At 33.9% G+C, this 27,731-nt stretch overlaps 2 protein-coding genes across 5 annotated transcripts; both read right to left on the reverse strand.

The window, feature by feature from the left end:
* On the reverse strand, nucleotides 1-26,923 carry LOC139902720 (uncharacterized). 4 transcript variants are annotated; one of them, XM_071885323.1, is made up of 11 exons: nucleotides 26,758-26,923; nucleotides 25,071-25,742; nucleotides 24,733-24,990; nucleotides 22,480-23,508; nucleotides 4,028-4,987; nucleotides 3,532-3,681; nucleotides 1,952-2,091; nucleotides 1,497-1,863; nucleotides 1,231-1,356; nucleotides 1,012-1,127; nucleotides 1-541 (listed from the first exon to the last, which is right to left on the reverse strand). In XM_071885323.1, the coding sequence occupies exons 3-11, from the start codon at nucleotides 24,898-24,900 to the stop codon at nucleotides 421-423; spliced, it is 3,177 nt and encodes a 1,058-aa protein (XP_071741424.1). In that variant the 5' UTR covers nucleotides 24,901-24,990; nucleotides 25,071-25,742; nucleotides 26,758-26,923; the 3' UTR covers nucleotides 1-420. The 4 variants fall into 4 exon arrangements, with proteins under 4 accessions (XP_071741424.1, XP_071741426.1, XP_071741425.1 ...); XM_071885325.1 differs by having other exon boundaries at nucleotides 23,407-23,508; nucleotides 24,733-25,742; XM_071885324.1 differs by having other exon boundaries at nucleotides 1,979-2,091; nucleotides 24,733-25,742.
* On the reverse strand, nucleotides 24,902-25,700 carry LOC139900480 (probable serine/threonine-protein kinase PBL28). Its single transcript, XM_071883249.1, has 2 exons — nucleotides 25,466-25,700; nucleotides 24,902-25,377 (listed from the first exon to the last, which is right to left on the reverse strand). Exons 1-2 carry the CDS (start codon nucleotides 25,698-25,700, stop codon nucleotides 24,902-24,904), a joined length of 711 nt encoding a protein of 236 aa, XP_071739350.1.
* Nucleotides 26,924-27,731: the final 808 nt, after the last annotated feature.

Here is a 27,731-nt window from a genome sequence, read left to right on the forward strand (position 1 = left end):
AAGATAAGTCGTGGGGTGAGACTATTTGTAAACATTCGTGATATGTGTTTATTTGACTTAAAAAATATGGCATTCGTTTCAAACTAACTTATTCATCACAACGTAACACAGTCGAAACACGCTGATACTTGGTTCTACTTTGGCCGAAACTCTAAGCCGCATACTATAAGCCCTGACATTGTTCCCTCATAAGCTATGAGTTGCAAGTTCATAGGAATTTTAACCTTTCCATGCTTATTCTTTGAGTTGAAGTTCCACACCATAACTTCCATCCACCCATCTTTCCTCTGTTCTGGAACCCAATTAGCATAATCACGTTGATTCAATGGAGCTGGGGATCTCAAATAAATAAATTTAGTCGGCTTGTTTTTCTTATGGAGTATATCCCGTACTTTCACGGGACTAAACAGCCCCCGACATTTATCTGAAAGCTTGAACACAAGGTAACATGCATATTCTGTAAACGGACAGCTTCTCAATTTCAATCTTGTACTTGATCCTAAGAACTTGCTCTCGTAGAAGCTCCGTCACATCTTGAAATCTGTATGTTCAGTATTTCACGAGTTTACAAAATTTTTTAAGGACAATATAATATCTTCTTAATAGATAAGATGGTGCATACGAGAGATGAACTTTGTGTCCTACACTTGCAGCATTAGATAATTATCAGATAACTTATGAGAATGAGATTAAAAGTTATGAACTGTAGTTGAATTTGAGCAAGTTAGCTTCATCTAAATGTACTGAAAATTGTTAAAATTAACGCCATCCACGGGGATTATATATTGCAGCACGTACTTAATGAAATTAGATGACCAGGCTTCTTATCATTTGCATTAGCATTGTGTGAGGCTAATTATTTTTTGGAACAACAAACACACACGCCCTTTTTGTCCACGACCGGACTCGAACTCACTACCAAAAATATTGTTTAATTTTCTTTTTATTCTTAAATTTTATTTATGGGAACCCATACTAAAGAGTTCAATTGGGTGAGGCAAAAAAGCAAACCTTGATTCCTCTGAGGTTTCAAAGCGTAAGAACTTCACTCCAGGAGTGTTGTACAAAAACTCCTTTGCAGAAAGCATACGATGTTCCTTCACGTTCTCTCCGCTAAGCGATGATGACTGTTCAACATATAATAAGATAATTAATAATTAATACCGATGCTACAAGGAATAGTTTAGATCTTCAACGGATAATACTGCTGGTTAGAAGTAAGAGAAGGACCTTTTCTCCATCGAAATTATCCTCAGACTTCTTGTCAGTTGACAATGATTGCCTCTGATTAATGTTCAGTTTTGATTTTAGAACTTGTTGGACCCCCTTTAATTTCTCGTTTTCTTTCCGATTTACCTGAAAATAAAATTTAAAATGCATTTTTTGATAGTTGTAATATACAAAGTGAATTTGGTGCAAATGCATTGACTCTATTGAGCACCATTCCGAATAAAAAAAAAATTATAATGGAAACCAAAGAGTATTTTGAGGCGTACCTTGTCAATTGCTTTAAACTCGATGCCTTGAACATAAATGGAACGGCTTTCACAATAGCATCGTGAGAAGCTTTCTAGCAAAACCTCAAATACGGTATCTTGTTTCTGCTTCAAGAAGTGGCACAATTCAATCGTCATCCACCCACTGTTATCATCTCTTTGTGTTGCAAAATATGAATGTAATGTTTTATCCCCCATTTTGTACTTGAGGTTCACATACGTGAGTTTTCTAGAAACTATTATTGGATCGCAGAATTTGAAAACCAAACGGACCCCATAAGTAACATCTGAAGATAAAACTTTAGTATCTATCTTTATTTGGATCTTCAAATTTGATATATCCATCATCTTCGCCACTCTAGGAAATCTGCATGAAATTACAAACTTCTAAAAACTAAGCATCATCTTTTCTCTCCTTAAAAGATACACTTAAAAAAAGAAAAAAAAAGGTATACTGTAGATGTATATGGAGGCAGAGGGACCTTGTAATGGACTGTTGTGTATATCTGCACTTATGTGACACATGGTCTCCATATGAAAACGTTGTTGCTGATATCAATACATTAACTTTTCCAGTACTGCTAAGTGAAAGCCACTGTTGCACATATGACATAACATAAGAAAACATAGTTGTAAGTTCATTTATAACTTTAGTACTAAGAATCATACCAACATTTAAAAAAATTTCAACCAGCCCAATATATCATAGCCCATGAAAAATTATACCTGGCAAATGGGGCCGGTTTGGGCAACGGGTCAAAATGGTTTTAAATTGAAATGGGTCATGGGTCAAACGGGTCAAATTTTTAAACGTGTTCAACTGGGTTAGGTTGGGTCGGGTCGGGATGAATGTTATCATTTATTTCTTCGAGCGATTTCCCGCCAAAATAATAACATTCGTCACAAAGTGTCTTTTTTAAATGTTCATATTTTTTATGTGATCTTAATGTTTGAAAAATAAAATTAAAAACAAAAAAACAAAAAACAAAAAATTACTTCCCCTCAAAAAAGTGCTTCCCTCTTGATGATGACCCTATATATATATATATATATATATATATATATATATATATATATATATATATATATATATATACATATATATATATATATATATATATATATATATATATATATCTTTTTTAGAGATCAAGGGATAACTGATAAGCATCTTTTTGGGGATAAGGGATAACTAAATTGTTATTTTTTATAATATTAAAAGTAGAGTTTAAAATTCATATTTTTTAATTTATTTATGGGGTTGGTATTCATTGTGTAGATTCAGAAAAAAAATAAAAAAGTAAAAATATTTTTTTACAGCACATTAACATACATCATCAGCTGTATGTTAACAAATTAACATACCCTAATAGTTAAACCCTAATTTTTAACCCTAATTTCTAAACCCTAATTACTAAACCCTAATTTTTAAACCCTAAAAAAAAACTCAGAAGCATAATATTACATATGATGCATGTTTTCATTTTTCTCTTCGAGCGTTTTCCCGCCAAAATAATAACATTCATCACAAAGTATCTTTTTTAAATGTTATATTTTCATGTGATCTTGATGCCTGAAATTTTTTTCGAGAAAAACGAAAAAATTTACTTCCCCCCAAAAAAGTGCTTCCCTCTTGATTTTATATATATATATATATATATATATATATATATATATATATATATATAAGAAAATATGAATTTACATAATAATTGATATGACCATGAAGGCCTTCATAAATATTTAATGGATGAAACTTGTTATGCTCGACCCATTTGACTCATTAGACCTATCTCTATTTATTGAGCTTTAGGAATTGATACCCATTAGACGTGTTCTTTCATGTATTGTATAGGACCCAATAGGTTGGAAGAAGACCCATTAGACCTTTTTTTAAAGTTTTTGTTTACAATGACAGTCCTAAACTTTATGAAGACCCAATTGACCTGAAAACTTGATCGAATTGACCCAAAATCTTGACCCTCAATTGCCAGGTATATGAAAAATACACAACATAAAGTAAAGATGGAATTACCACTTTCCCCTTTTGAATGAAGATTCCTTCGGTTAGCAATTCGTAGAGTTCCTTTTTCCGTTTAGAAGAGTAAAGTTTGGGGGTTTTGGACATATCAATTATTTCTCTATAGTTTCCAGGAAGTTGGGGTTCCCAAATTTCATCGTCTTCCTATACATTACATCAATTCAAAAAAATTAAAGTTAACCAAATTACTTGTACTAACCGAAACTTATCCCAACCACATGTCCAACATATGAGCCCATATGACATTTCACTTTGTAACCAATAGATTGAGAGAGTAACACATAAATGTATATTCATACATTATTTTCTTTCACTTATATTGCACCCAACTATACTCAACATATCATCGAAACGATTCTGTTTTCTGTTTCTTCCAGAATTTAACCATCAATTCACCGAGAGATATATTAACCAATTGCTTGATATTTAATCCCCATTAAATAAGATCTCCTACAAGTTATATCTTGATTTATATATTCTAAACACTAACCTGGAATTCCAATGCTTCCTTGAGTTGTTTCACTACCTCAGCTGCCTCTGGTCGCTCATCGACATCATCGCACAAACATCGATAGGCTATATCTACATATGTAGTGAATGAACGTGGCACAATTTGTTTCTTTAATCCCTCAAACACCATCTCGCCAAGTTTTCCTTCTAAGTAGTGCCTTTTAGCCAAAGGGACTAATAATTCACTGTGATCCTCATATCCCTCTACCCAAGCCAGTCTTCCGCATAATATCTCGAATAAAATCACACCTAAGGAATATATAACAGATTTTTCTGTTAACGAACCCCGTTTGGCATACTCTGGGTCAAGGTAGCAGTTAGCATCATCGCTGAAAGGTTCCGTGTCCAACTTTAATGAATCTAATAACGACATCTCCAAAACAGAAATTTTTGCCTTCCAATCATCTTTTGTTTTTATTTTTACTTTGGAGGCAGCCTTCCAATCGACATTGAATAGAATGCTGCTGCTTTTGATGTCCCTAAGTGCAACCTTCTTTAGTGTTACGTCACGCTTGTGAAAGAACTCTAATCCGCTTGCAACGTCAATGCAGATTTCAAGGCGTTTCATCCAGTTAAGACTGGTATCACTCAAATACTTATCAAGACTACTATTAGGCACATCCTGGTAAACAACAATGGTCTCATTCATTTTGTTACAGTAGCCTACAAGACCAATGATATTCTCATGCTTACACTTGAGAAGAATATCAAGTTCCGTCCTAAACTGACGATCTCCTTGCCCATATTTGCTATTCCACCGCTTTGCAACAATGGCTGTATGTACATTATCACTATCATTAGCATTAGCATCAGTAAGTGGAAGTTGTCCCTTGTATGCCTCCCAGTCTCTTCCATTTCTAACACAATTCTCTTGACTGAAGTTTTTTGTTGCAAATTTGATATCTTCAAGTGGAATTTGGAGGTTATTTATGAGGTTTTCCTGCAATAATGAGAGTTCCAGTCAACTTCAAAACTAAAATAATAATATTTGAAATTCTGAATAAATAAATAAAAAAAATCGTTAAGCAAACATATTTGATGTTATTCTGTCAATCCATAAATACATTTCAATGTTCAATAATAAATCAAACAAATGTTAAATTTTCCGAATCAAATTACTCTATTTTCTGCCTTATACCTAGACGTGGGGCCCAAAACAGTTGGTTGAAGTGGAAGACAAAATATATTTCATTCATCTCTTGGATAATACAACTTAACTTTAAGAACTAACCAAGCCAATCAAAATCAACCAATAGAATGAGTAAAGTTGATTGGTTAAACTCAACACTTATTAATCCTAAGAGACCGAAATGACTTGCCTAATTTTTTTTTTTTTTTTTTTTTGAAAAGCAAGATAATTTTATTGATAAGGAAATGATACAAAGAGAATTACAACATGAGTAACACTAATTTGAGCGAAACTCGAGGACCTATACTAGATATAAAGTAAGAGACTAACAAGATGTAGAATACCCTGATTTCGGAGCAGTATTATCGAACTTAACATCAATCACCATTACCCTCATCATCTACTAATACATTAAAAAGATTGTTTGTTTCAATTCTATCTTTGGAATATGTCTTATTATTACCTTCACCATTAATGCCCTTCCCTTTATCTCTTTTCCTTAAAACATTATGATTTCGATTTTTCTGGGACTCCACATTCCAATCTGTTTCCTCCACAGCAATATTGTCTTTAATACCATAATTATTCTTAACTGCATTTTGCTTGATACCTTTTGCTTCTGTTGACTGCCATTGACTTTTATTATTATCAAAATTCAACTTATGAAATACCCTTCCTTTCTTACCAACAACTTTAGAGCCGTCCTCAACACACTGGTTATTTAAATCAACTGTTTCACCATCATTGTTGATTTTCAAAGCGTCTTTTAACACTTGTGCAGATACTTCATCTTCTGTTTTAGGCCTAATTTTACAAGTATTAAAAGAGTGCCCAAACACTTTGCAATGAGTGCATAAAGGCGGTTTCCATTGATAAATCACCTCAAGTTTACCCACTTTGGCTGGAAAAGAACCAATCACAGGATAGGAAAATTCGACAAAGCTAGGAAGGTCATCAGCTGCATTGACTTCAGTCAAAACTCTAGCAAAACCTAGTCTTCCACTTTTACTCAAACATCTCTCTGAAGTAACTTTGTCCATCAACATAGGCCTACCAATACCACTAACAAGTTTACCTATACTTCTGCCACTCCATAGTTCAATAGGTATATTGTGAATGCAAATCAAAATTGGAACTTTTTCAGGTTCAATTTTTTCAAGCCAAACCCCAGGTTCCCACTGATTCACGAAAAAAGGAACATTATTAACTAACCATGGACCACTCTCAAGAACCTCCTTCATACCCTTTTCATTTTTAAAATTGCATAAATAAAATCCTGCAGCTGTTTTGACGATTTCTTTAAGGTCATACCTCCGCCACATTCTCCTTAGATGGGCATTAACAACCCTATAATCCATAGAAGTTCCAATAAAATACCCATATAATTGAAGAGAGAATGCACTACCGCCCTTCTTAACCTCCTCAGCGGAGAAAACTACTCTCTTTTGACCATTAGACATTAAAACAGGAGGAATGAACTCCATTTTTAATTCTTCTTCATCTTTGTTTTGTTTTAAGAAGTCAGCAAAAGTGATGTTTGGATTTACCCATGCTCTTGGGGTTTTAGTATTTGTATTGCCTTGCCCATCACTAGTCTCAACCCCTTCCATTGTTGTAGATTTAATCCCAGAAACAACATTATCTTTATCACCGCTATTATTATCCTGCGTATTCATTAATGTTACATTGCCACCCAATGTAAATTGGGAGAAATCATCAGGAACAACAATTGACTCTGTAATACCATCATTCTTAAATAACTTAACAGCATTCTCAGCAGCAGCCACTAGGTTTACATCAACCTCATTATAACTACCATCTTTTGAACTCTTAAAGAATACAACAGGACTAGCAGAAACAGTCGGTTTAGCAACAGCAATTGTTTCACCAATAGATTTAGCAATAATATCATCGTTACTAACTACAATATCATCAATAGAATGATCAGTTACAGCAGAATTCTTACCATACCCACATTTCTTCCTGTTACCCTTGCGTTTTTTAATTACTTCAGGGAGTATTTTTTCATTAGCAGGAATAGAAGAATCACCAGCATAAGGAACAAATTGAGCACTTTTCTTTTCTTTAAACGGACCATCCCCAACATCAATCAGCTGGTTCACTTTACCCTTCCTCTTTCTAGAACTATAGGTTTTCAGAATCATCCCCTCTGAATCACGATTATCCTTCCCAGGTTGATCAATTGGCACATCTCCCTCGTTCTTATTTGGCTGATCAACTTCATCTACCATCAGATTGGAACGTACGACATCATCCATAATCTGAGATGAACGATCCCCATCAGAATCAGATGAAGACACTTCTCCACTTTTAGAAGCCGCATCCGCTGTTCCACGACTAACCGATCGGTTTCGCAAAACCCTAGTAGCAGTCGCCGTTATATCTTGGTACTTTTTCTTCTTCTTGGACACCATGATACACCCAGATCAGCTTCTATGAAGTGGCAATAGCAGCAGATAGCAATAGCAGCAGATAGCAGGTATCTCAGAACTATAACTCAAATTTGAAAGCAACAATTCAGACCAATACTCACCAGGGTTTTGGTCGGAGATCCAAGACAGTCGTACTGAAAGAAAACGGCAGCGAACGGCGGTGAAACAGATGCTTACGCGCCGGCGCGTGGAATACTGGCAGCGGAATTCGGCGGCGCGTGGGATGACAGTGGTGGTCGGAACAGCGTGAAAATTTCAGGGTTTGCAATTCGAGTATGTCTGATTCGATTGGCGGGGGTGGTGAGATGCAAAAATCAAAAGAAAAAAACTAAATAATCGAGTGGTGGGAGGCGGTGAACAGTGGGCAGATGCCCTTTTAGGAGAGAGAGAAATTCGACTTGCCTAATTTATAAGTTCTATATTCATTACTAAGAGGATGAAGTGAAATACATATAGGCTTATGTTTTCTAAATGTACATGCAATATAACTATACCTTTCTAAGTTCTTAAATGTTCCTTATATCATCATTTATTGTTTAAGTTTTTTGAAGAGGTCAATAAATCAACATATTCATAAGGTCGATATAGGTTTGAAGGTGTGTGTTAAATTGAATAACAATCTAAGTATGATTTGTTTAGTATGTTCTAAATTCTAGGTTAAGATGTGCAGGGACTATGGAGTCATTTTTGTCAAAGTTAAAGTTGTGGCTAAAGTGTAAAAGATGATTCTTTGGTGCTGCTGGTGAAAAGAAGAAAAGAGAACATGAGGGGCTTGGATGCAATTTTAATTTATATATTAAGTTATTTTTGTTTAATTTATTTATTCATTCAGTTCTGTATCGTTCGGTATCTCTCTCAGTTTTAGGGTTTTCCGTTCGATTGTTTTGTGAGTGATAACAAGATCGAACTGTATTGATCTTGTTAAGAGTGAATCTTTGTATACTGTGTGAACTGGATCATCTGTTTTTTCTTGTTTTTTTTGTTTGATTAACCTCTTGTGATTAGAGGTTTTACCTTATGTGATTGAAGGATTATATCTTTTGATTCTTCTTCTGATTTGTTCATGGTATCAGAGCGGCAAGGTTGATTTCGTTCGATCTAGTGATTCATTGTTGTCTAATTTTCAGATCTGAAAATTAGGGTTTCTGTTCTTCAATCGTTTCTTTCAAGATTGGTTGAAAGTTTTACTGTTATTAATGTGTTTGGGTTCGACAACGACTTGTGGATTTTGTTTTTGGGTCAATTTTGCTGATCAGAAGGTTTTTGGTGAGAAACCCTAATTTTGTAAATTAGGGTTTGTTCGTCTTTGATCTTCTTGTTCTTCCGCTGCAGATTTATCTTCAAAGGGGAGTCTCGTGTTTATTCGTGTTTTTTGTTTTACCCTGACTAGATCTCTACGCCCAACTCTTGATCTAGATCATTTGAGATCTATGAAAACCTGATCAAGCGTAGATTGATCTTGACCAATATTACTGTTAATCATCTCTACAGGTTGCCTGGCTAGTAGCCAGTCTATTGTGGTTTGATTTCTTTCCTTACATGTGTCTGAACCCTGGATTTGTTGGGGTTTTGTGTGCTATTATATGTTTAGAACTGTATGTTTAAAGATCTGTGTTCTTTGCATGCTAATTGATTTTCTGTTTCTTTACATCTTGTTTTTCTTAAAATATTTTGTTATTGCATGATTATTTTTATTGTGTGTCTAAATTTGTTTGATATTGTGTGATTATTGTTTTCTTTAATTGATTATTTGATCTCTTCTTGTTACTGTAATCATGTCTGATGATAGTTCTGTTAGTTCTGCTAGTATCACTATATTTAGTAAACTTGAATTTAATGATCCTTTATATATGCATCCTAGTGACACATCTGGTGCTTCATTAATCACACAAAAACTAAAAGGAACAAAAAATTATAATGTGTGGTCATGTGCTATGAAACTTGCTTTATAGACTAAAAATAAATAAACTAGGTTTTATTAATGGTACATGTGTTAGATATGAGTATGAAGATGATGAAGTGTTATTAGGTCAATGGGATAGACGTAATTCTGTTGTTCTTACTTGGATTTTAATGTCATTATATGTAGATGTGTACAATGGTCAAATTTTCTCTAAAACTGCTGAATCTGTTTGGAATGATAAAGTTGATACTTCTGTAACTTTTAATCTATATCAAAAAATCAATTCATGTAGTCAATCTGGTCGGTCCTTATCTAATTATTATCATAAATTTAATGCTATGTGGAGACAATTTGATGATATTGTAAAAATTGATGATATAGTGTCTGCTAATAAATCTTTCCAAGAACATTGTCAATTTTTAAAACTTATGGTGTTTTTAATGGGATTAGATGATGTGTACACACCTATTAGAAGTTAAATTCTTACTAGTAACCGTGTGTCATCTGTTAAAGTTGCTTTTTCAATTATTTCTAGGGATGAATCATACAGAATGCATTTTAATCATACTCAAAATGTTAAAAATCAATCCACTACTTTTGTTAGTAAAACTGGTTTCAATAACTCTAATAACAGTGGTAATAACAGAAGAAAATATAGAAATTCACCCTTAAAATGCAGTAAATGTAACATGTTAGGGCATACAGTTGATAGATGTTATGAGTTGATAGGATATCCACCTGGTTATATTAAAAAACCTTTTAATCAAGGATCACCAAAATTTAATAGTAATAATTATGGTATTGACAAGTGTGCTAGTGTAGAGCCTTCTATGCAACTAACTTAGGGATGGCAATGGATCTAAAAAAATCCGAGATCCGCGGGTACCCGCGCCCGTGATGGGCAGATAAAATAAAAAATCTTTACCTGCGGGTGGGCAATGGATTTAATCTTGTACCCGCTAGCGGGTCGCGTGCGGGTGATGGATGTATTACATCCGTCGCGGGTAAAATCCGAACCGCGGATCCGATACACCCGTTTGAAGAATCCGCGGATATACCCATTAAATATCCGTTAAATATCCGCGGATCCTTACATTATTGTAATATTCATCGACTTTAAAAAAAATTCAAACAATAACATAGAAATTTGGTGATCGATCACTATTAATTTCCACTAGTTTGATGCGTGCAAGTAGTACTAGACTACTAGTATAACGTATTTTGAGTAATTTAACTTATATTGGTGTAGCTTCTAATAGAACCGGGGTTGGCTAAGTCATTAAAATGTGTCAGGCTCGTGTTTTAGTCTCTTTTCTGCATTCTTCATTTTTCAGTATTAGTCTAAATGTAATTTAAGGGCCTGTTTGTATGTAATGCGCATCATACCTTTAAATATTGTTTATCTTTATAAAATTTATAGCTTTTTTTAAATAAAAAAAAAAATTAGATACGAATGTAGTACTAATTTATGAAAAAGATCCTCAGGTAATTCCGTAGCCCGCGGATATCCGCGGGTACGTGCGATGGATCCAAAATTAAATCCGATAATGAAGATCCGCGGGTTGACAAAAAATCGGAGGGTACGGGCGATGGATCCAATCGATCCGCATCCGCGACCCGCGGGTGCCATCCCTGCTAACTAATGAGCAAATTATGAAGCTATTAAGTTTGATGAATGATAAGGATAATGCAAAATCTGTTAATTCTATTATGGCAGGTAACTTTATGAATAATAATGTGTTTTTCAATAACAACTTCAGTGAATTTTATTCTTCAAATTGTTTTCAATCATCTCAAAATACATCTAAGGGTTGGATAATAGAATCTGGAGCTAATCAACACATGGTTTCAACTTCTCAAAAACTTAATAATGTTGTTGATATAACTGATTTAAATCTTAGTGTTAATCATCCTAATGGTACAGTGACTAAAATTTTACAAAATGGAAACTTAAAACTGTCTAATGATATTGAACTGTTTAATGTCTTGGTTATTCCTCAATACTATGTTAGTTTACTGTGTTAGTTTACTGTCTGTGAATAAACTGATTAAAGATAATAACTGTATGGTAAGTTTTGACATGAAGAAAATTTATATACAGGATTTAACTCAAAAAAGATTGATGGGGACTGGTAGTGAGTCTGATGGATTATATTTTTTTGATGAATGTGATAGTGGTAACCAGTTTGTGTCCAACTTTACTTCTGCTAAGTCTAAACATAATATATGGCACTGCAGACTTGGTCATCCTGCATATCAAGTCTTGCAGATACTTGAAAATAGTCTTGGTATAGAAAATTTTAAATAAATGAACCTTGTGATGTATGTCATAAAGCAAAACAAACAAGGGACCTTTTTTCTCTTAATGAACATAAATCAAAACATGTAGGTGAATTAATACACTTAGACACATGGGGTCCTTATAAGGTTCAAAGCAAAGAAGGTTTTAAATATTTTCTAACTATTGTGGATGACTATTCTAGAGTTGTTTGGGCTTATTTACATAAATCTAAAACTGATGTGATTGATTATTTTGAAAGTTTTTATAGCTTAATGTTAAATCAGTTTGATAAAAGGATTAAAGTAATAAGAAGTGATAATGGGACTGAGTTTGTTAATAATAAAATGAATTGTTTTATCACTAATAAAGGAATTATTCATCAAACATCTTGTGTTTCAAGGGGGAATTCCTCTATATTTGTGGTCTGAGTGTATTTTAACTGCTACTTATCTTATTAACAAGCTTCCATCTTCTGTGCTTTCTAGGAAATGTCCTTATGAGTTGGTGTATGGTTCATGTCCAAAACTCTCCCAATTAGAAACTTTTGGATGTCTCTGTTTTGCCACCATTTTAAATAATACTGATAAATTTTCTAGTAGGTCTTTAAAATGTGTTTTTATTGGTTATTCTAATGTTCAAAAGGGTTACAAACTGTTTTGTTTGGAGGATAAAACTCTCATTTTTTATAGAGATGTAAAATTTTATGAACATATTTTTTCCTTTCAAACTTGATAATGTTTATAAGGTAAATTTCAAAGAAAAAGATTTAAATTATCTAAGCTTTTTTGATTATTTTGAAAATGATACTGTTTCTACTGTATCCAAAAAAAAATTTCAATACTGATACAGAGACTGATTCTAAAACCATTTTTTCTGGAAGTCCCAATGATGAAGGGAGAGACAGTCCAAAAGATGATGGCAGTAGACCTTCACTAGTTGTTGACTCATATGAGTTACCTAGTGAAGATGTTCCTGCAACTTCTAATGAAGAAATCACTGTGACAAATACTGGCCCTGAGGGAAATACTAATACCGATAATGTTGTTCATGACCAACTTAGAAAATCAGATAGAAGAACTGTTTAACCTTCAAAATACGAAGATTTTGTCATGAATAGTAAAGTAATATACAGTTTAGATAGATGCTTGAATTATTCTAAGTTAGGGTCGGAAAATTACTATTTTATATTTAACCTAAGCAAAGGGCATGAACCAAAGTCATTCATAGAGGCATCTCAAGACCACATTGAGTTAAAGCAATGAATGAAGAGATGGAAGCTCTTAATAGGAACTGTACTTGGGTATTAACTGAACTTCCTTTCGGAAGAAAACCTATTGGTTGTAAATGGGTTTATAGAATTAAATATAAGTCTACTGGTGATATAGATAGATATAAAGCTAGACTTGTTGCAAAAGGATATAATCAAAGAGAAGGAATTGACTTTGATGAGACATTTTCACTTGTTGTTAATATGGTTACTGTTAGAATGATTATATCTATTGCATATCAAAAGAACTGGTCTTTTTGTCAAATAGATATTAACAATGCTTTCTTATATGGTGATTTAACTGAAGATGTTTATATGTCTTTACCTGAAGGTTACTTCGATAAAATTGATTCAAGAGTATGTAAATTAACCAAGTCTTTGTATGGTTTAAAACAAGCTCCTAGAAAATGGAATGAAAAATTTTGTGATGCTCTATATGAATTTGAATTTATACAAAGTATTAATGATTATTCTTTAGACAAAATTGCACGGATGGTCCATCATGTTTGTATCAAAATGCACGGTTAACCTTTATCTATTTTTTCGACTTAGATGACCCTGAAGTATCACATTTCAACATGGATGGCCCAACCACTAACACCCGTTAGTTTTTGAACGTTAAGTAAATAGGAACTGTACTTGGGTATTAACTGAACTTCCTTTCGGAAGAAAACCTATTGGTTGTAAATGGGTTTATAGAATTAAATATAAGTCTACTGGTGATATAGATAGATATAAAGCTAGACTTGTTGCAAAAGGATATAATCAAAGAGAAGGAATTGACTTTGATGAGACATTTTCACTTGTTGTTAATATGGTTACTGTTAGAATGATTATATCTATTGCATATCAAAAGAACTGGTCTTTTTGTCAAATAGATATTAACAATGCTTTCTTATATGGTGATTTAACTGAAGATGTTTATATGTCTTTACCTGAAGGTTACTTCGATAAAATTGATTCAAGAGTATGTAAATTAACCAAGTCTTTGTATGGTTTAAAACAAGCTCCTAGAAAATGGAATGAAAAATTTTGTGATGCTCTATATGAATTTGAATTTATACAAAGTATTAATGATTATTCTTTAGACAAAATTGCACGGATGGTCCATCATGTTTGTATCAAAATGCACGGTTAACCTTTATCTATTTTTTCGACTTAGATGACCCTGAAGTATCACATTTCAACATGGATGGCCCAACCACTAACACCCGTTAGTTTTTGAACGTTAAGTACGCTCACATGTCAAGCACGTTAGTTTTTGAATGTTAGTTTTTGACAGTTGACTCCTATCGTGGTAAATTCAAACTAACTTGGTCTTCTCTATAGAAGCTAGCTACCATCTCCAGTTCTCGTTTACTTTTCATGAATATATGAAATGAATATAGTAACAGTATTATTAATTTATTCCAACTATTGCAGTATGCCAGTATTCAACATTCTATGCAAGTCAATTTGGTTTTTTGTACTTTTGACTTATTAATTAGATTGTTTTAACTGATGTTTTACAAATTTATCTGAAACTTAATTATATTTCATGTGACGTGGATATCAACTAATATGAATCCATCTGTATCTTGTATCATGTTACTATGTTAGTTATTGAAGAATTGTACATGAATGACTTGTGTGGTAGTTTTATAAGATGCATTTCACTATTTTTTTTTTAACAGCAACAAAATATAAACTAGAATAGACCCGCGAACCAAATTACAACGGCTTTAGGCGCCTATCGTTTCAACTTACATTTTTTTTTTCTCTACTACTAAACCAATTAAATGAAAATAGATAAATAGAATAGAATAAAATACATTTCACTATTGATCTAAGATGTTCTAATTTGCCTAACAATTAGGTGCAGTTGTTTGATAATCTTATTCGCACAAGAATTCTGGCCCTATCAGCAATTGGGTCAGTCGGGTCTGGGTTCGGTCGAAATGGTTTTGGGTCAAAATGGGTTCGGGTCCAAACGAGTCAACTTTTCGGACAGATCGGACGAGTCGGGTCCAAATGGGTTTTTTCAGGTCAGGTTGGGCCGGGACCTGCTTTTTCTAATCAACCAAATAATTTATCTTTTTTCAGTTATACTAGCAAAAAGTGAAATTTTTTGAACCAAAGAGAATTTTCCTCTTGATAATTCACTTTTTGTCCAAACATTGCATCAACTTTTACTGTACAAGTACATTAAAATTGCACTAGGAATCTAGGATAGATTTTCACATAGATTCTTTTTGTCCAAAAATTGTTGGTCAATCTTTACATAACAAAATAGAGATGAACGTAGGCTTCAGTTCTGAGTTTTTGGTTTTCCCTACTGCACCCACTCGACCCACTCAATGGATCTGTTGGACCCATTATGTATTTGTTAGGCTCTGTATAGGTTTTAATTAATTGGACTCTTTCTTTGTTTTTCCTACTGAACCAATAGGTTAAACAATTGACCCAATGGAATCCTTATGTATCCTTTTCCCTGACGACGTTAAAGAGGTTCGTGACGGGTGTTAGGTGGGTCAATAACATTTGTGGACGAAACTTCCCTCACGTGGTTGGCATGTGAGTGTACTTAACGTTCAAAAACTAACGGGTGTTAGTGGTTGAGTCATCCATGTTGAAAAGTGATAGTTCAGGGTCATCTAAGTCGAAAAAAAAGATAAAGGTTAACCGTGCATTTTGATACAAACATGATGGACCATCGGTGCAATTTTTGTCTATTCTTTATTTGTTAAAGTTTCTGGAACTGACTGCTTGTATCTAATTGTTTATGTTGATGATATCATTTTAACTGGAAGTAACACCAAAATTATTGATGAATGTAAATTGTTTCTTAAAACCAAGTTTAGAATTAAAGATTTAGGACATCTCATATACTTTTTTGGTATTGAATTACTTGATAACAATGATTGTTTTGTTTTATCACAAAGAAAGTATTGTCTTATAGTAATTTTTGAATTTGGTTTGTTAGGATGTAAACCTGCTATTACTCATTTAGAAAGTGGTGTTGTATTTTCTAATTTAGATGATCATGACTCATCTGACTTACCTCTTAAAAATATAAGTGAATATCAAAAGCTTGTTGGAAAATTGATTTATATTACTCTTACCAGACCTGATATTCCTTATGTTGTACATTGTTTAAGTCAGTTTATGCATGCACCACTTAATACAACTACATTTATCATCATTTAGAGCTCCTTACTTAGACGTGTTAGTAAATTAACACATCTATATGTACAAATTAACACGTCTAATTAAAAAAAAGGCGGAACACCTCTAATTAACGTATTAGTTAGACGTGTCAACACGTCTAATTGATATATTTAGACGTGTTGATGAGAAAAATGGCGGAACACCTCTAATTAACATATACGTTGACACGTCTAATTAACATATTTAGACGTGTTGTTGATAAGAAAAAAGGAGGAACACTTCTAATTAACATATTATTTAGACGTGTTAAGACGTTTAATTGGCCAAATGGGAGGAACACGTCTAAATGTGTTATTATTTAGACGTGTTAACACCTAAATTGAATTTAACACTTCTAAATATGTTACAATTTTGACGTGTTGTTAATTTTTTTTAGACGAGTTTATTCCCACTAAAAAACTTTAAAACTTTTAACCTTCCTCTTACTAATTCTATATCAAATTACTAATCTACACTCTAATTAGATTTTTTTTTTTTCGATAAAGCACTCCAATTACATTAAAGCAAGCGCTACCTTTTCATTGTTTTCATTGGCTCCCTATGCTACCAAACCGTTTTACCCTCTAAACCCGACCCGTTATCCATCCCTGCTTAACAAAACCCCTCACTTGCTTCACCCACCTGCTTAATCACCTCCATCGCCATTGCTTTCCCCTCTGTCCAGAGTAACCTTCATCATCACCATCCCAAAATTGCTCCATCATCGCTACGCCCTCCGGAAGAGATGCTCCGCCGTCTCCTAATTTTGTTCATTCCCAAACCCTAAATTCTATGCGCCTCAATCACCATGATTCATGGTTTTAAAAAACGGTCGAGGCGTTCGCCTCGAGGCGCGCCTCAGTACGATTTTCAAATTCTCCGTTTAGGAACGTACGCCTCAAAGGCCAATTAAAACGTACGCCTCAAATGGGAGATGCGGTTCGATTTTGATATGAGGCGGTTCGATTGAAGAGGCGTGCGCCTCATGGTCAAACCAAAAATCGGTGTCTAACTCGCTAATTACTCGGTCAACCGCCGGTGAACGGCAGTCAAACGGCGGTCAACGGCGTCGGAAAACTTAAAACTTGCCGGAAACGAGAAAAGATGAGGAAGGAAAACAGAAAAAGAGAAAGAAGATGAGGGAGGAAGGAAAATTAGACCTGGTAACGTTGATGTTTCATCGGAACAGAAGCTGATGTTTCATCGGAAGAAAAAGTGAGGGAGGAAGGACAGATCTGACCTTGGTTTTCATCGGAAGAAAAAGCTGGTTTTCTTTTCTACTTCAAGTTGATAGAAGTCTCAGATCTAAATGTATCTACAGACTATATCTTTATATATTTTAAATATTTTAATTTCTTTTTTCTTTTATCAAATTTCAATTACAGCCCCTAAACTTTTACTAAATTTTAATAATAAGAACAAACTTGATATACACTCTTTAATCTTTAATAAAATGACAATAACAACCCCTATTATTTATATATTATCAGAATATATATATTTATTATTAAAAGTCAACAAAAGTCAACTCCGCCTCGAACGTACGCCTCGGTTCGCCTCGAGGCATACGCCTCGCCTCACAGAGGGAAAACGCCTCGAGGCACGTTTCCGTTTTTTTAAACCTTGCCATGATTCACTGCGATATGTTGGGTAACTTACGGGACCATTCTATTTGGAAACCCTAATTTGGTGATGACACAGTCTCTGCGATTCAGAGCGATTGCTTCGTGTTGTTACTTCCGTTCACAGGTAATTTTCTCTTACATTCAGTACATGATTTATGTCTTCGAATCTGTCACAACATATCTTTTTTACTAATAGTTGCTTAAATTGTTTCTGTTTTGTGCCGTTTCGTAATCCGTACCTTATAATGTTAGTTGCACCTCTTTTCCTATCATAAAATTATGAAATTGTTGTCGTAGTAATATCTTTATAAGAAGCTTTCAAGATACTTATTGAGTTAATTGATTTCCTCATATGGGTCAGTTTCTTTTGGTCAATTTTGATTGAAAAATCTTGAGATATGTCATCAAGCTTACATTTTCATTATTGGTTTTGTCTGGAAAACATATTTGATTAAGTTTTCTGATCTGGGTCGTATTCTTTTGGTCAAATTTGACTAAAAGGAAGAAAATATGAAGCTATGGTTTATATTTTGTGTTTGTTTTTTGTTTACCTGATAATTTGAAAGATACATACGAATGTGCAACTGGTAATTTATGTGTTCCTCAATATTGTGGAATATTAACCGCCTCAGTCTGATACCCGAAATCGAATCAAAAAGCATTTTTCCACTTCTTGATAGTGGTGGTAATGATTTGTTATTACTTTAGTCTTAATTGTTATTGATACTAGATTGAGTATGGTCTGTAGCGAACTTCTGTCTAATTATAGAGTATATGGTTATGTGTTTCTGTTCAAAAGTTTCTTGCTTGAACTTATCTAAAAACGTAACTAAATGAATAAATAGATACTCAGTACACGACTAGGCAATAGACTTGGTAATAATCTTAGTGTTTGCAATGGTGTCTAATTAATTGCTAATTTGTTATTCATGCTTTCATCAGTAAATAACACTTGATTGTTTTTTGTATCTAAAACATTAGTGCTTTATCTTGATCAATTTTTATCTTGTAGTTTTACATTGTTAAATGTAGGTGGTGATAGTAGCTTACATATACACCTAGCTTACATGATAATCACCTGAGATTGAAGCTTTTCTACAGCCCTAAGGTATACATTTACTTTTTTAAGTGTCTATACATGTAATTATTTGTTTAGTTTTTACTGTAGATATTGATTTCGTATCATTAGTTCATTACCAACTTCTGCAAAAATAAGATGAAGTGCATAGCTTACGTGTGTTTCTCAAATTAAACCGATATGACATATGACATGATGTAAAAATATAAATACCTCAATCTAATAAAGTCTCACATAGACACCATTATTGGCAACTATTATTATTCAATCATAGGCACATGGTTCTAATTTTGTTTCCTGGAAATATCAATATTGAGATGGTATACATGATGAATCTCGGATAGGCAAATGTGTGAATTGCATTACATGTGTTAGAAAATCAATGTACTTGAATGTGTGTTTGTAATTGGTTTTCTGACTTTTAATTACTAAAACAGGTATATTCACTTTTAATATATTATGATGTTGGTAGTATTCTTATAAGACTGTAATTTGGCTGTAAATCATTTATAAATTGTATTCTTATAATAAGACTTTTTGAGTTTGACGTTTTTCCAGTTTAGTATTATAGATTCTGATTTATGCATTTCAAGTAACCATACATCTTAATTTGCACTTATAGTTCCACAAGCAAAGAATGATGGTCGACATGGATGATGTTTTGTTGAATGTGGGACAAGGAGAAGTGTGTTCACAGGTGCGATTCCTGATTGGATGTTTTGGCATGTGCTTAAGCTTAAGCAGCCAAGTGATACTATGGCATAATCTCGCATTACGTCCAGCCACCATAATTGTAGTTTATGGTAATTGGTAAGTAGCTGACTAGCTGCAACTCTTTGTATATTGTATATTTGTACATTATTATAAGAAAAATAATCCTCTTTGTATACAAAAACGTGAAATCATGGCTTCACAACAGCATACTAAGAGAACCACCAGGTGTAGTTCACCAGGTTGTTGAAACCATTGAAGGTACTAATCCGTAATATTAATTCTGTTCCTCACCATTAACAGATTCGCCGAAACGCGGGTGAGCACTTATCTAGTTAATGGTCCAAAACATGTTCTTTGTTGGTTCACATCAGGAGGCAACAATTTTATTCAGCTGAACTACCGTCATGTTATCGAGAAAGTAATTTAGTATGTTTAAATATCACATTGCTATAAGTATTTTTTGGCGACCCATTTGATATGTTTCTTACCTTATGTTATGTGACATGTTTGCAGTTTGTTGTGCTTCTTTTACTGGACTTCCAACCCTCTACAAGTGTTGGCCACTGTCTGCCTCTTTTGTTGTGAGTGTGCCCGAAGGTATTTGTCTGTCTATTAGTTAGTTTTTTTATTCATCAATCTCATCCATTGTACACTACCTCTCTCTATAGTGTAACATTACAGATTGTAGTGTTTTGATTTTGCAGTTGGTAAGTAGGTCTTCTGCATTTTGAAATTTTGTTAGAGGTTGTGTTCTATCATAGTCTCTGTATCTAGGTTTGCAATGATATATCTAGAGTTGTTATCTCTGTTCAGCTATTCACCTTTTATTCTAGTAAAAACAACTTTTGGTCTATTTGATCTCATTTATGGTAGATAATCACAATCTCACTTGCAACAGTTACACTCTTAGGTACTCATCAGTTTAGCATATCAATTTTGTATTAATAATTTTAAAATGTTGTTGGTAGCAGGAAGGCGGCAGGAGGAGGGGATTGATGGCAGAGGGATGACATGTTGAATGGGTGTTCAAAGAACCAGCTATAGCGACCTTAGATTAGTGTTTTTTAGTTTAGAGTTTCCTCGATTATAATAAATACTTTAAAGATATTTATATATAGTTTGATTTTGTAGCAAATTAATTTGTTATATTTGGTGCGTTTGGTATTTCATTATTTGAAATATTTGAGAGGAAAAATATCTGGTATTTGGCGGGTATTATTTAAAATATTTGAGATTTTAACCAGGGTTAACATTTACCGGAACACGTCTAATTGATATTGGGAAAACGTCTAATTGATCACGTCTAATTGATACCGGAAACACGTCTAATTGATATCGGGAACACGTCTAGTTGATAATTAGACGTGTTAATTTAATCAATTAGACGTGTTTCGGGAACACCTCTAATTGACAAAAAAGGAGGAACACGTCTAAATGGTACTAATTAGACGTGTTCAAGGGACCGCACTATATGTCATTAGCAATTAGTGCTGCTCCATCTAGACGTGTTGAAAAACACGTCTAATTAGCCTTTTTAACACGTCTAATTAACGATTTTGTAGTAGTGTAAGTCTCACTTAAAAGCTGCTTTTAGGGTGTTGAGATATTTAAAAGGTTATCCTGGTAAAGGTATTACTGTAAAAAGAAATAATAATTTTGTTATCACTGCTTTTGTTGATTCTGATTATGCAAAAGGTAGTATGCTTAGAAAATTTGTTACTGGATTCTGAATTTTTATGAGAAATAATTTGATCTCATGGAAAAGCAAGAAACAATCAACTGTTTCTAGGTCATCTGCAGAAGCAGAGTACAGAGCTCTTGCTTCTGTAACTTGTGAAGTTATTTGAATTTTAAAAGTTTTAACATATTTGATACTATTTTTCCTATAAAAGCTTTTTGTGATAACAAGTCTGCTTTACAAATTGTAAAAAACTATGTTTTTCATGAAAGAACAAAGCACTTTGAAACTGATTTACATTTTGTAAGAGAAAAAATTAGTAATGAAATAATTGAGACATCTCTTATAACTTCAAGTGAAAATCTTTCTGATATTTTTACTAAAGGGTTAAGTGGAACACAACATAACTTGTGTGAAAGGTTAACTTTGTTTAATCTCTTTCATAGTTAGATTGAGGGGATGTTAAATTGAATAACAATCTAACTATGATTTGTTTAGTATGTTCTAAATTCTGGGTTAAGATGTGCAGGGACCATGGAGTCATTTTGTCAAAGTTAAAGTTGTGGCTAAAGTGTAAAAGATGATTCTTTGGTGCTGCTGGTGAAAAGGAGAAAAGAGAACATGAGGGGCTTGGATGCAATTTTAATTTATATATTAAGTTATTTTTGTTTAATTTATTTATTCATTCAGTTTTTCTTTTCATCTTTTCTTTTCATATGTATCTTTCGATATCTCTCTCAGTTTTAGGGTTTTTCGTTCGATTGTTTTGTGAGTGATAACAAGATCAAACTGTATTGATCTTGTTAAGAGTGAATCTTTGTATACTGTGTGAACTGGATCATCTGTTTTTTCTTATTTTTTGGTTTGATTAACCTCTTGTGATTAGAGGTTTTACCTTCCGTGATTGAAGGATTATATCTTGTGATTCTTCTTCTGATATTTTCAGTGTTACCTGAATTTATATATTTCATTTGTGTGTACATATTAAGTTCTAGTCTGTGCCTATTCATCATAAAATTAAATCCTCCGTTTCCTTTAGCACGCGAATGGCCTAGCACACTTGATCCAGTGATCATGAATGTGAAGAAAGAAAGTTATATTTTGAAATGTTGACTTACCGGAAAGTCCAATGCTTTCTCTAGTTCCTTGATTACAGTTTCCATTTTCGGACGCTTGGCTTGAGTTTCTCCCAAACATTCATATGCAATATCTAAAAATGTATCTAAGGAATCTTGATTAGGTCCTTTATTCGTAGAAAACACGTCAGTTTCTTCTGATAGCATAGGATCCATCATTTCCTTTATCGTCCCTTCAATAAAGCGTCGATGTGCAATGGGTGCAAGCCCTTTGTCATTTTCAACTATGTAACCAGAATCATATGCCAACTTCCCACAAAAAATTTCGAATAGAACCACTCCAAAAGTGTAAACGTCCGATTCTATTCCCCGCTTTCCCGTCCTTTTAGATTCTGGATCCCGGTACACTTTTGTATCAATGCTATCACTGGCAACACGAGTGCTAGCATCTTGATCATCTAGGTGTAATTTGAAGAGTCCAAAGTAAGCAATATTTGCCTCAAACTCCGCCTCTAACTTCGCCTCCGACTTCTTGAACAACAAAACGTTCGCACTCTTTATGTCACCGTGTATTATCTTTTGTTTGTTGTCCATCTTGGTGTAAAGATGATCAAGTCCACGTGCAATCTCGAGGCAAATTTTTAGACGCATCTTCCATGTAAGTTTATTCCTGGTGTCATGATTGCTTCTCAAATAGTCATTTAGGCTTCCGTTAGAACCATGCTCGTATACAAGGATCATCTCGCGACCCTTGTCACAAAAGCCAAGAAGAGAGGCTATGTTGGGATGCTTATAATGGGTACACAATTTAATTTCTGCAAAGAACTCTTCTTTTTCTTGCCCATGTTTTCTATCAGAGATGAGTTTTATTGCTACAGGGATGCGTTTAGTTAGCTCTTCACCAATATTCCCCGGTTCTATTGAGGTTAAACTATTACTTTCAAATTGATCAAGTTCTGCTTTGTATACCATATTATATGTGTCGAATCCAACACGGTACTTTTCTGCAAAATTCTCAGTGGCCCGAACTATATCATCGTGTCGAAACCTTGAGAGTATCGTAGTTTCTCCCTGCAAAATTGTGTTATATAGTGAGCTAGTTAGTAGTAAGCAGAAAATGAGACTTTATTTTCTTAATTATTAGAAACAAATGTATAAACATATTAGGAATCCAAAATGATGTAAATTGTGGTGATTAACACCATTTGTAACTTGTAAGAAAGAGGTGTATGTGGATATAAATACACCTCTCCAGCCCTGAAAAATCTTAACGAAATATATGACAATTTCACCCCTGACTATTACTAAATCCTAACTAATTCAATTCATTTACAGTTGACTGAACCTAATAAATCAACATACAAACTACTTGTAACATAACCTAAAATATTACAAAAATGTGAATTTGTATGAAAGCTTACATTGATTAGGAGAATGATGAGTGTATGATTTTTGATATATTGAAAGGAATCAGGTAAGCACTTGAATTGAAGGAGGACATGTTTTCAGCTACAAATATACAAATACATACATGTATTGAACGAAAGTCGCTTATTCCATCATTAAAATTTATAAAATCCACTCAAAACAAATTCTGTATATATAAGCTTCGTATGACTAATATGCTCATTAACCATCTTACCCAAATAAACTTTTTTTAGAACGGCAACTCACACACTCAACACGAATTTTATACACTAAAATTCAAACGACGGGGCTTCACCCCTGACGGAGCTTCACACCTGACGGAGCTAGTCTATAAGCCCTTTGGTTCTTACCCAAATAAACTAATGATCTTGGATATTTGTTAAACGATCCGAGCTTCATTCGATTAAAATCACATTGAGATTCTCGAGCTCAAGCTTTTAATATATATCACGAGTCGAGCTCGAGCTATAAATATATGTATCAAACCGAGCTCGAGCTCGATATTTGTAAAAAATTAAACGAGCCAAGCTCGAACACTACCAAGCTCGGACTCGACTCGGCTCGGCTCGTTAACATCCCTAGCTATAATCCTCACCAGAAACCACTATTTCATGGCAAGAGCAAACACATACATGTGAAGTATCATTTCATTCAAGATGTTGGATATTATATAAGCAATAATACCTATATTGACTGTCATCTTCACATAAAAACCGTCATAATTTAGTTATGTGATTAACCTATAAATATAAATATGTTGAAACATTATAGTTAAAGAAGTTATTCTCAGTAATTTATAACTCAGAATATATCTTTTGTTTATGTGCAAGCGTATTATTGATTATATATCCAACAAAATGTACTTACTTGAAAGTTTAATGCTTTATGAAGTTCTTCAATGAGAGTTTCCAATGTTGGACGCTTAGCTTGAGTTTCTGCCAAACATTGGTAGGCGACTTTCGAAAATGTGTTGAAAGAATCTTGATTGGGTCCTCTATTTAGAGTGAACGTATGTTCATCATCTTCTTCTGTCATCTTAGGATCTATCAATTCCTTTCAGAGTTTTCTCGTTGAATCGTCGCCGTGCAATAGGTGCAAGCCCCTTGATGTTTTCCGCAGTGAAATCTGAATCATAGGCCAACCTCCCAGATAGTATTTCAAACAGTACTACCCCAAAGGAATAAACATCAGATTCTTTTTTATACCTTCCTGTAGTCTCATATTCTGGATCCAGGTACACCTCAGTACCTACAGCATGTTTAGTTAGGATAGTGCTCGCAAGCTGATTTGCAGGGTGGAATTTGGAGAGGCCAAAGTCAGCAATTTTTGCATTCCAATTTTGATCCAACAATATATTTGCACTTTTGATGTCTCTGTGTATTATCCTTGGTTTTCCCTCCATGTTGGTGTGAAGGTACTTCAACCCTTTCGCAATATCAAGACAGATTTTGTATTCGCTGACACCAATTAAGATTAATCTTTCTTTCCACACTTCCCAAATAATCATCGAGGCTTCCATTAGTAAGAAATTCGTACACAAGAATCATTTCTTTATTTTGGCGGGAAAATCCAACGAGAGAGACTATGTTACAATGATTACAACTAGTAAGCAAATCCAGTTCTGCCAAAAACCCTTGTTCTCCTTGATCATCTTGTCTATTCATTAATTTTTTTATAGCTACTGTGTTGCATCGTTTAGGCCATGTATCAATTTTGTTCTCTTCCTTTGATGACAAACTTTGGATATCAAAGTGTTCAAGATCTGCTTTGTACACCTTACCATAACCTCCTGACCCGATGCAATAGCTCTCATCAAAATTATTAGTGGCGTACATTATATCAGCTAGTTGAATCCTCAAGCGTTCCAAGTTTTTCCTCTACAAAATAATTAGGCTGAGTGAGAAGAAAAGTGTTGTACCTTATACATGCTAGTACGGAATACTATACAAATTATAAGCAACCAACTTTATACCTTGTACATCCATTCTAGAATTTCAAGAAATGTATAGATAGTTACTGATTAAAGAGATAACTGTGTTCAACACGAATTATAATATAGGCTTACTCGTTATGAAATGTAACAATTATGACCAAAATCTATTATATGTATCAAATTCTATTGCGTGCATCCATTAATATTATTTTATTTATATCTAACTTTTTGAGGTCACAATTTGTATGGATGTCAAGTAGTAGCTTATATAGATTGCATGGCAATCAAATTACATACAAAACAGTGACAATCAAAATTTGTATATGCACAATAGAATTTTCGAAAGTTGATACAATAATCGATTTTTGTCATTACTTGTTACATTTTTGTATTCTAGAAAAATATATGTATAACCACGAAGTATAACCTTTAGTGGCAAACACATGTACACGAGTTCATGAAGTCATTTACATCTAGTAAATTTCTTGAAGCAATATATATATATATTTAATAACTAAGGTGTGGTTTGTTTTTTAAGATGTTTTTGTCTGAAGGTCGGCGGACCATGTCTGTAGAGAAGATGTGGCCCAAAGGTCTGTATGCTTAATAGTGAAGATTATTTGTTTTTATGTCAGCAAAATAATTTAATCGTGTCTGCAGCACTTAGAAGTATATATCTAAGTTTGCGAGTTGTAGACAAGTTAAGAGATTATTTATCTTATATCTTCAGAAAAACACAAAAACACATTCTGCAGTGAATACGTATGCGGAAAATAAGACATAATAAGATATGCAGACTGAAAAACAAACAACACTTAAATCAACTAGACTAGTTTGAAACATAAAACATTTTCGATTTGGAAACATAGTATTGTCGGTCATGATGAAAGTTGTAATTACAAATTTCACATCAGCTTTATATATATCAACAAACACCTGACTAGAAAAAGGTTGTTTACCTTCAAGAGGTTGGATGATGTAGCCTCATCTGCGTCTACTGGGTGTTCCTTTAAAACCATATTTTCATATTTCCATTGACGTTCTAGTGCGTCCTCCAGTTCTTTCACAACTTGATCCATAGTAGGACGTCGTAATTGTTCGTCCAAGCAGCGATATGCTATGTCAGAGAAGATTTCCAGTGACTGTAGGTCCATTTGTTTTCCTTAGACCCTTATCAATGATGTCATCCAACTTTTTATCTACAAAATGGCGTTTAGCCATTTCAGGTAGTGATTGATCTACTCCACCATCTTTAAACAATGCTTTTCTTCCACAAAGGACTTCAAATAACATCACCCCGAAAGAATAAACGTCATATCTTGGTGTCACAATTGCGGTGTCTATATACGCAGGGTCTGTGTAGTTTGAGGTATTAAAGTGGTGAGACGAAAGAAGGCGATGCCTCCAACTACCTGGAAATTTAGTGGAATATTCAAAACCAAATATCTTGGGTTCCCAATCTTCATCTAAAAGAACTTTAAAGCTGTTAATGTCACAATGTATGACATCATAATGAAGGTAATCCAACGCTTGAGCAGCACCTAAACATAATTTCAACCTTCGGATCCAAGTTAAATTAGTTGCATCAGTAAGATGCCGGTCAAGATGTCCATGAGCTGTACGCTCGTAAATGATTATCTTCTCGCCATATTCTTCACAAAATCCAGCAATAGAGACAATATTTTTGTGCTCGAGACTCTTAAGCATGGAAATCTCTGTCCAGAACCCAGCTATTTCTATATATGTATCGCCTACCCTTCGTGCAACAATATTAGTCAATTGTCCGGATCGCAACATTTGCCCCTTGTAATAATTTCCGAATGCACCATTCTGAATGAGGTTTTCATCAGAAAAGTTTCTGGTTGCAGAGGCAATCACTTGAAGTCCGATCTGTAGGTGATCAGACTCTCCGTGTATCTACAAATGAAAACCA

The sequence above is a fragment of the Rutidosis leptorrhynchoides genome, chromosome 3 (assembly GCF_046630445.1).
Source record: "Rutidosis leptorrhynchoides isolate AG116_Rl617_1_P2 chromosome 3, CSIRO_AGI_Rlap_v1, whole genome shotgun sequence".
NCBI lineage: Eukaryota > Viridiplantae > Streptophyta > Magnoliopsida > Asterales > Asteraceae > Rutidosis > Rutidosis leptorrhynchoides.

Bases quoted from the DNA above. Each gene is read 5' to 3' on its own strand.
- LOC139902720 (XM_071885323.1), bottom strand. From the start codon at position 24,900: ATGACAGAAGAAGATGATGAACATACGTTCACTCTAAATAGAGGACCC. The intron at 23,509-24,732 runs GTAAGTACATTT...ACAATTTTGCAG, and splicing joins ATAAAGCATTAAACTTTCAA to GGAGAAACTACGATACTCTC. The intron at 4,988-22,479 runs GTAAGTCAACAT...TCATTATTGCAG, and splicing joins AGAAAGCATTGGACTTTCCG to GAAAACCTCATAAATAACCT.
- LOC139900480 (XM_071883249.1), bottom strand. From the start codon at position 25,700: ATGTACGCCACTAATAATTTTGATGAGAGCTATTGCATCGGGTCAGGA. The intron at 25,378-25,465 runs GTAATCATTGTA...TACTAATGGAAG, and splicing joins ACTGGATTTGCTTACTAGTT to CCTCGATGATTATTTGGGAA.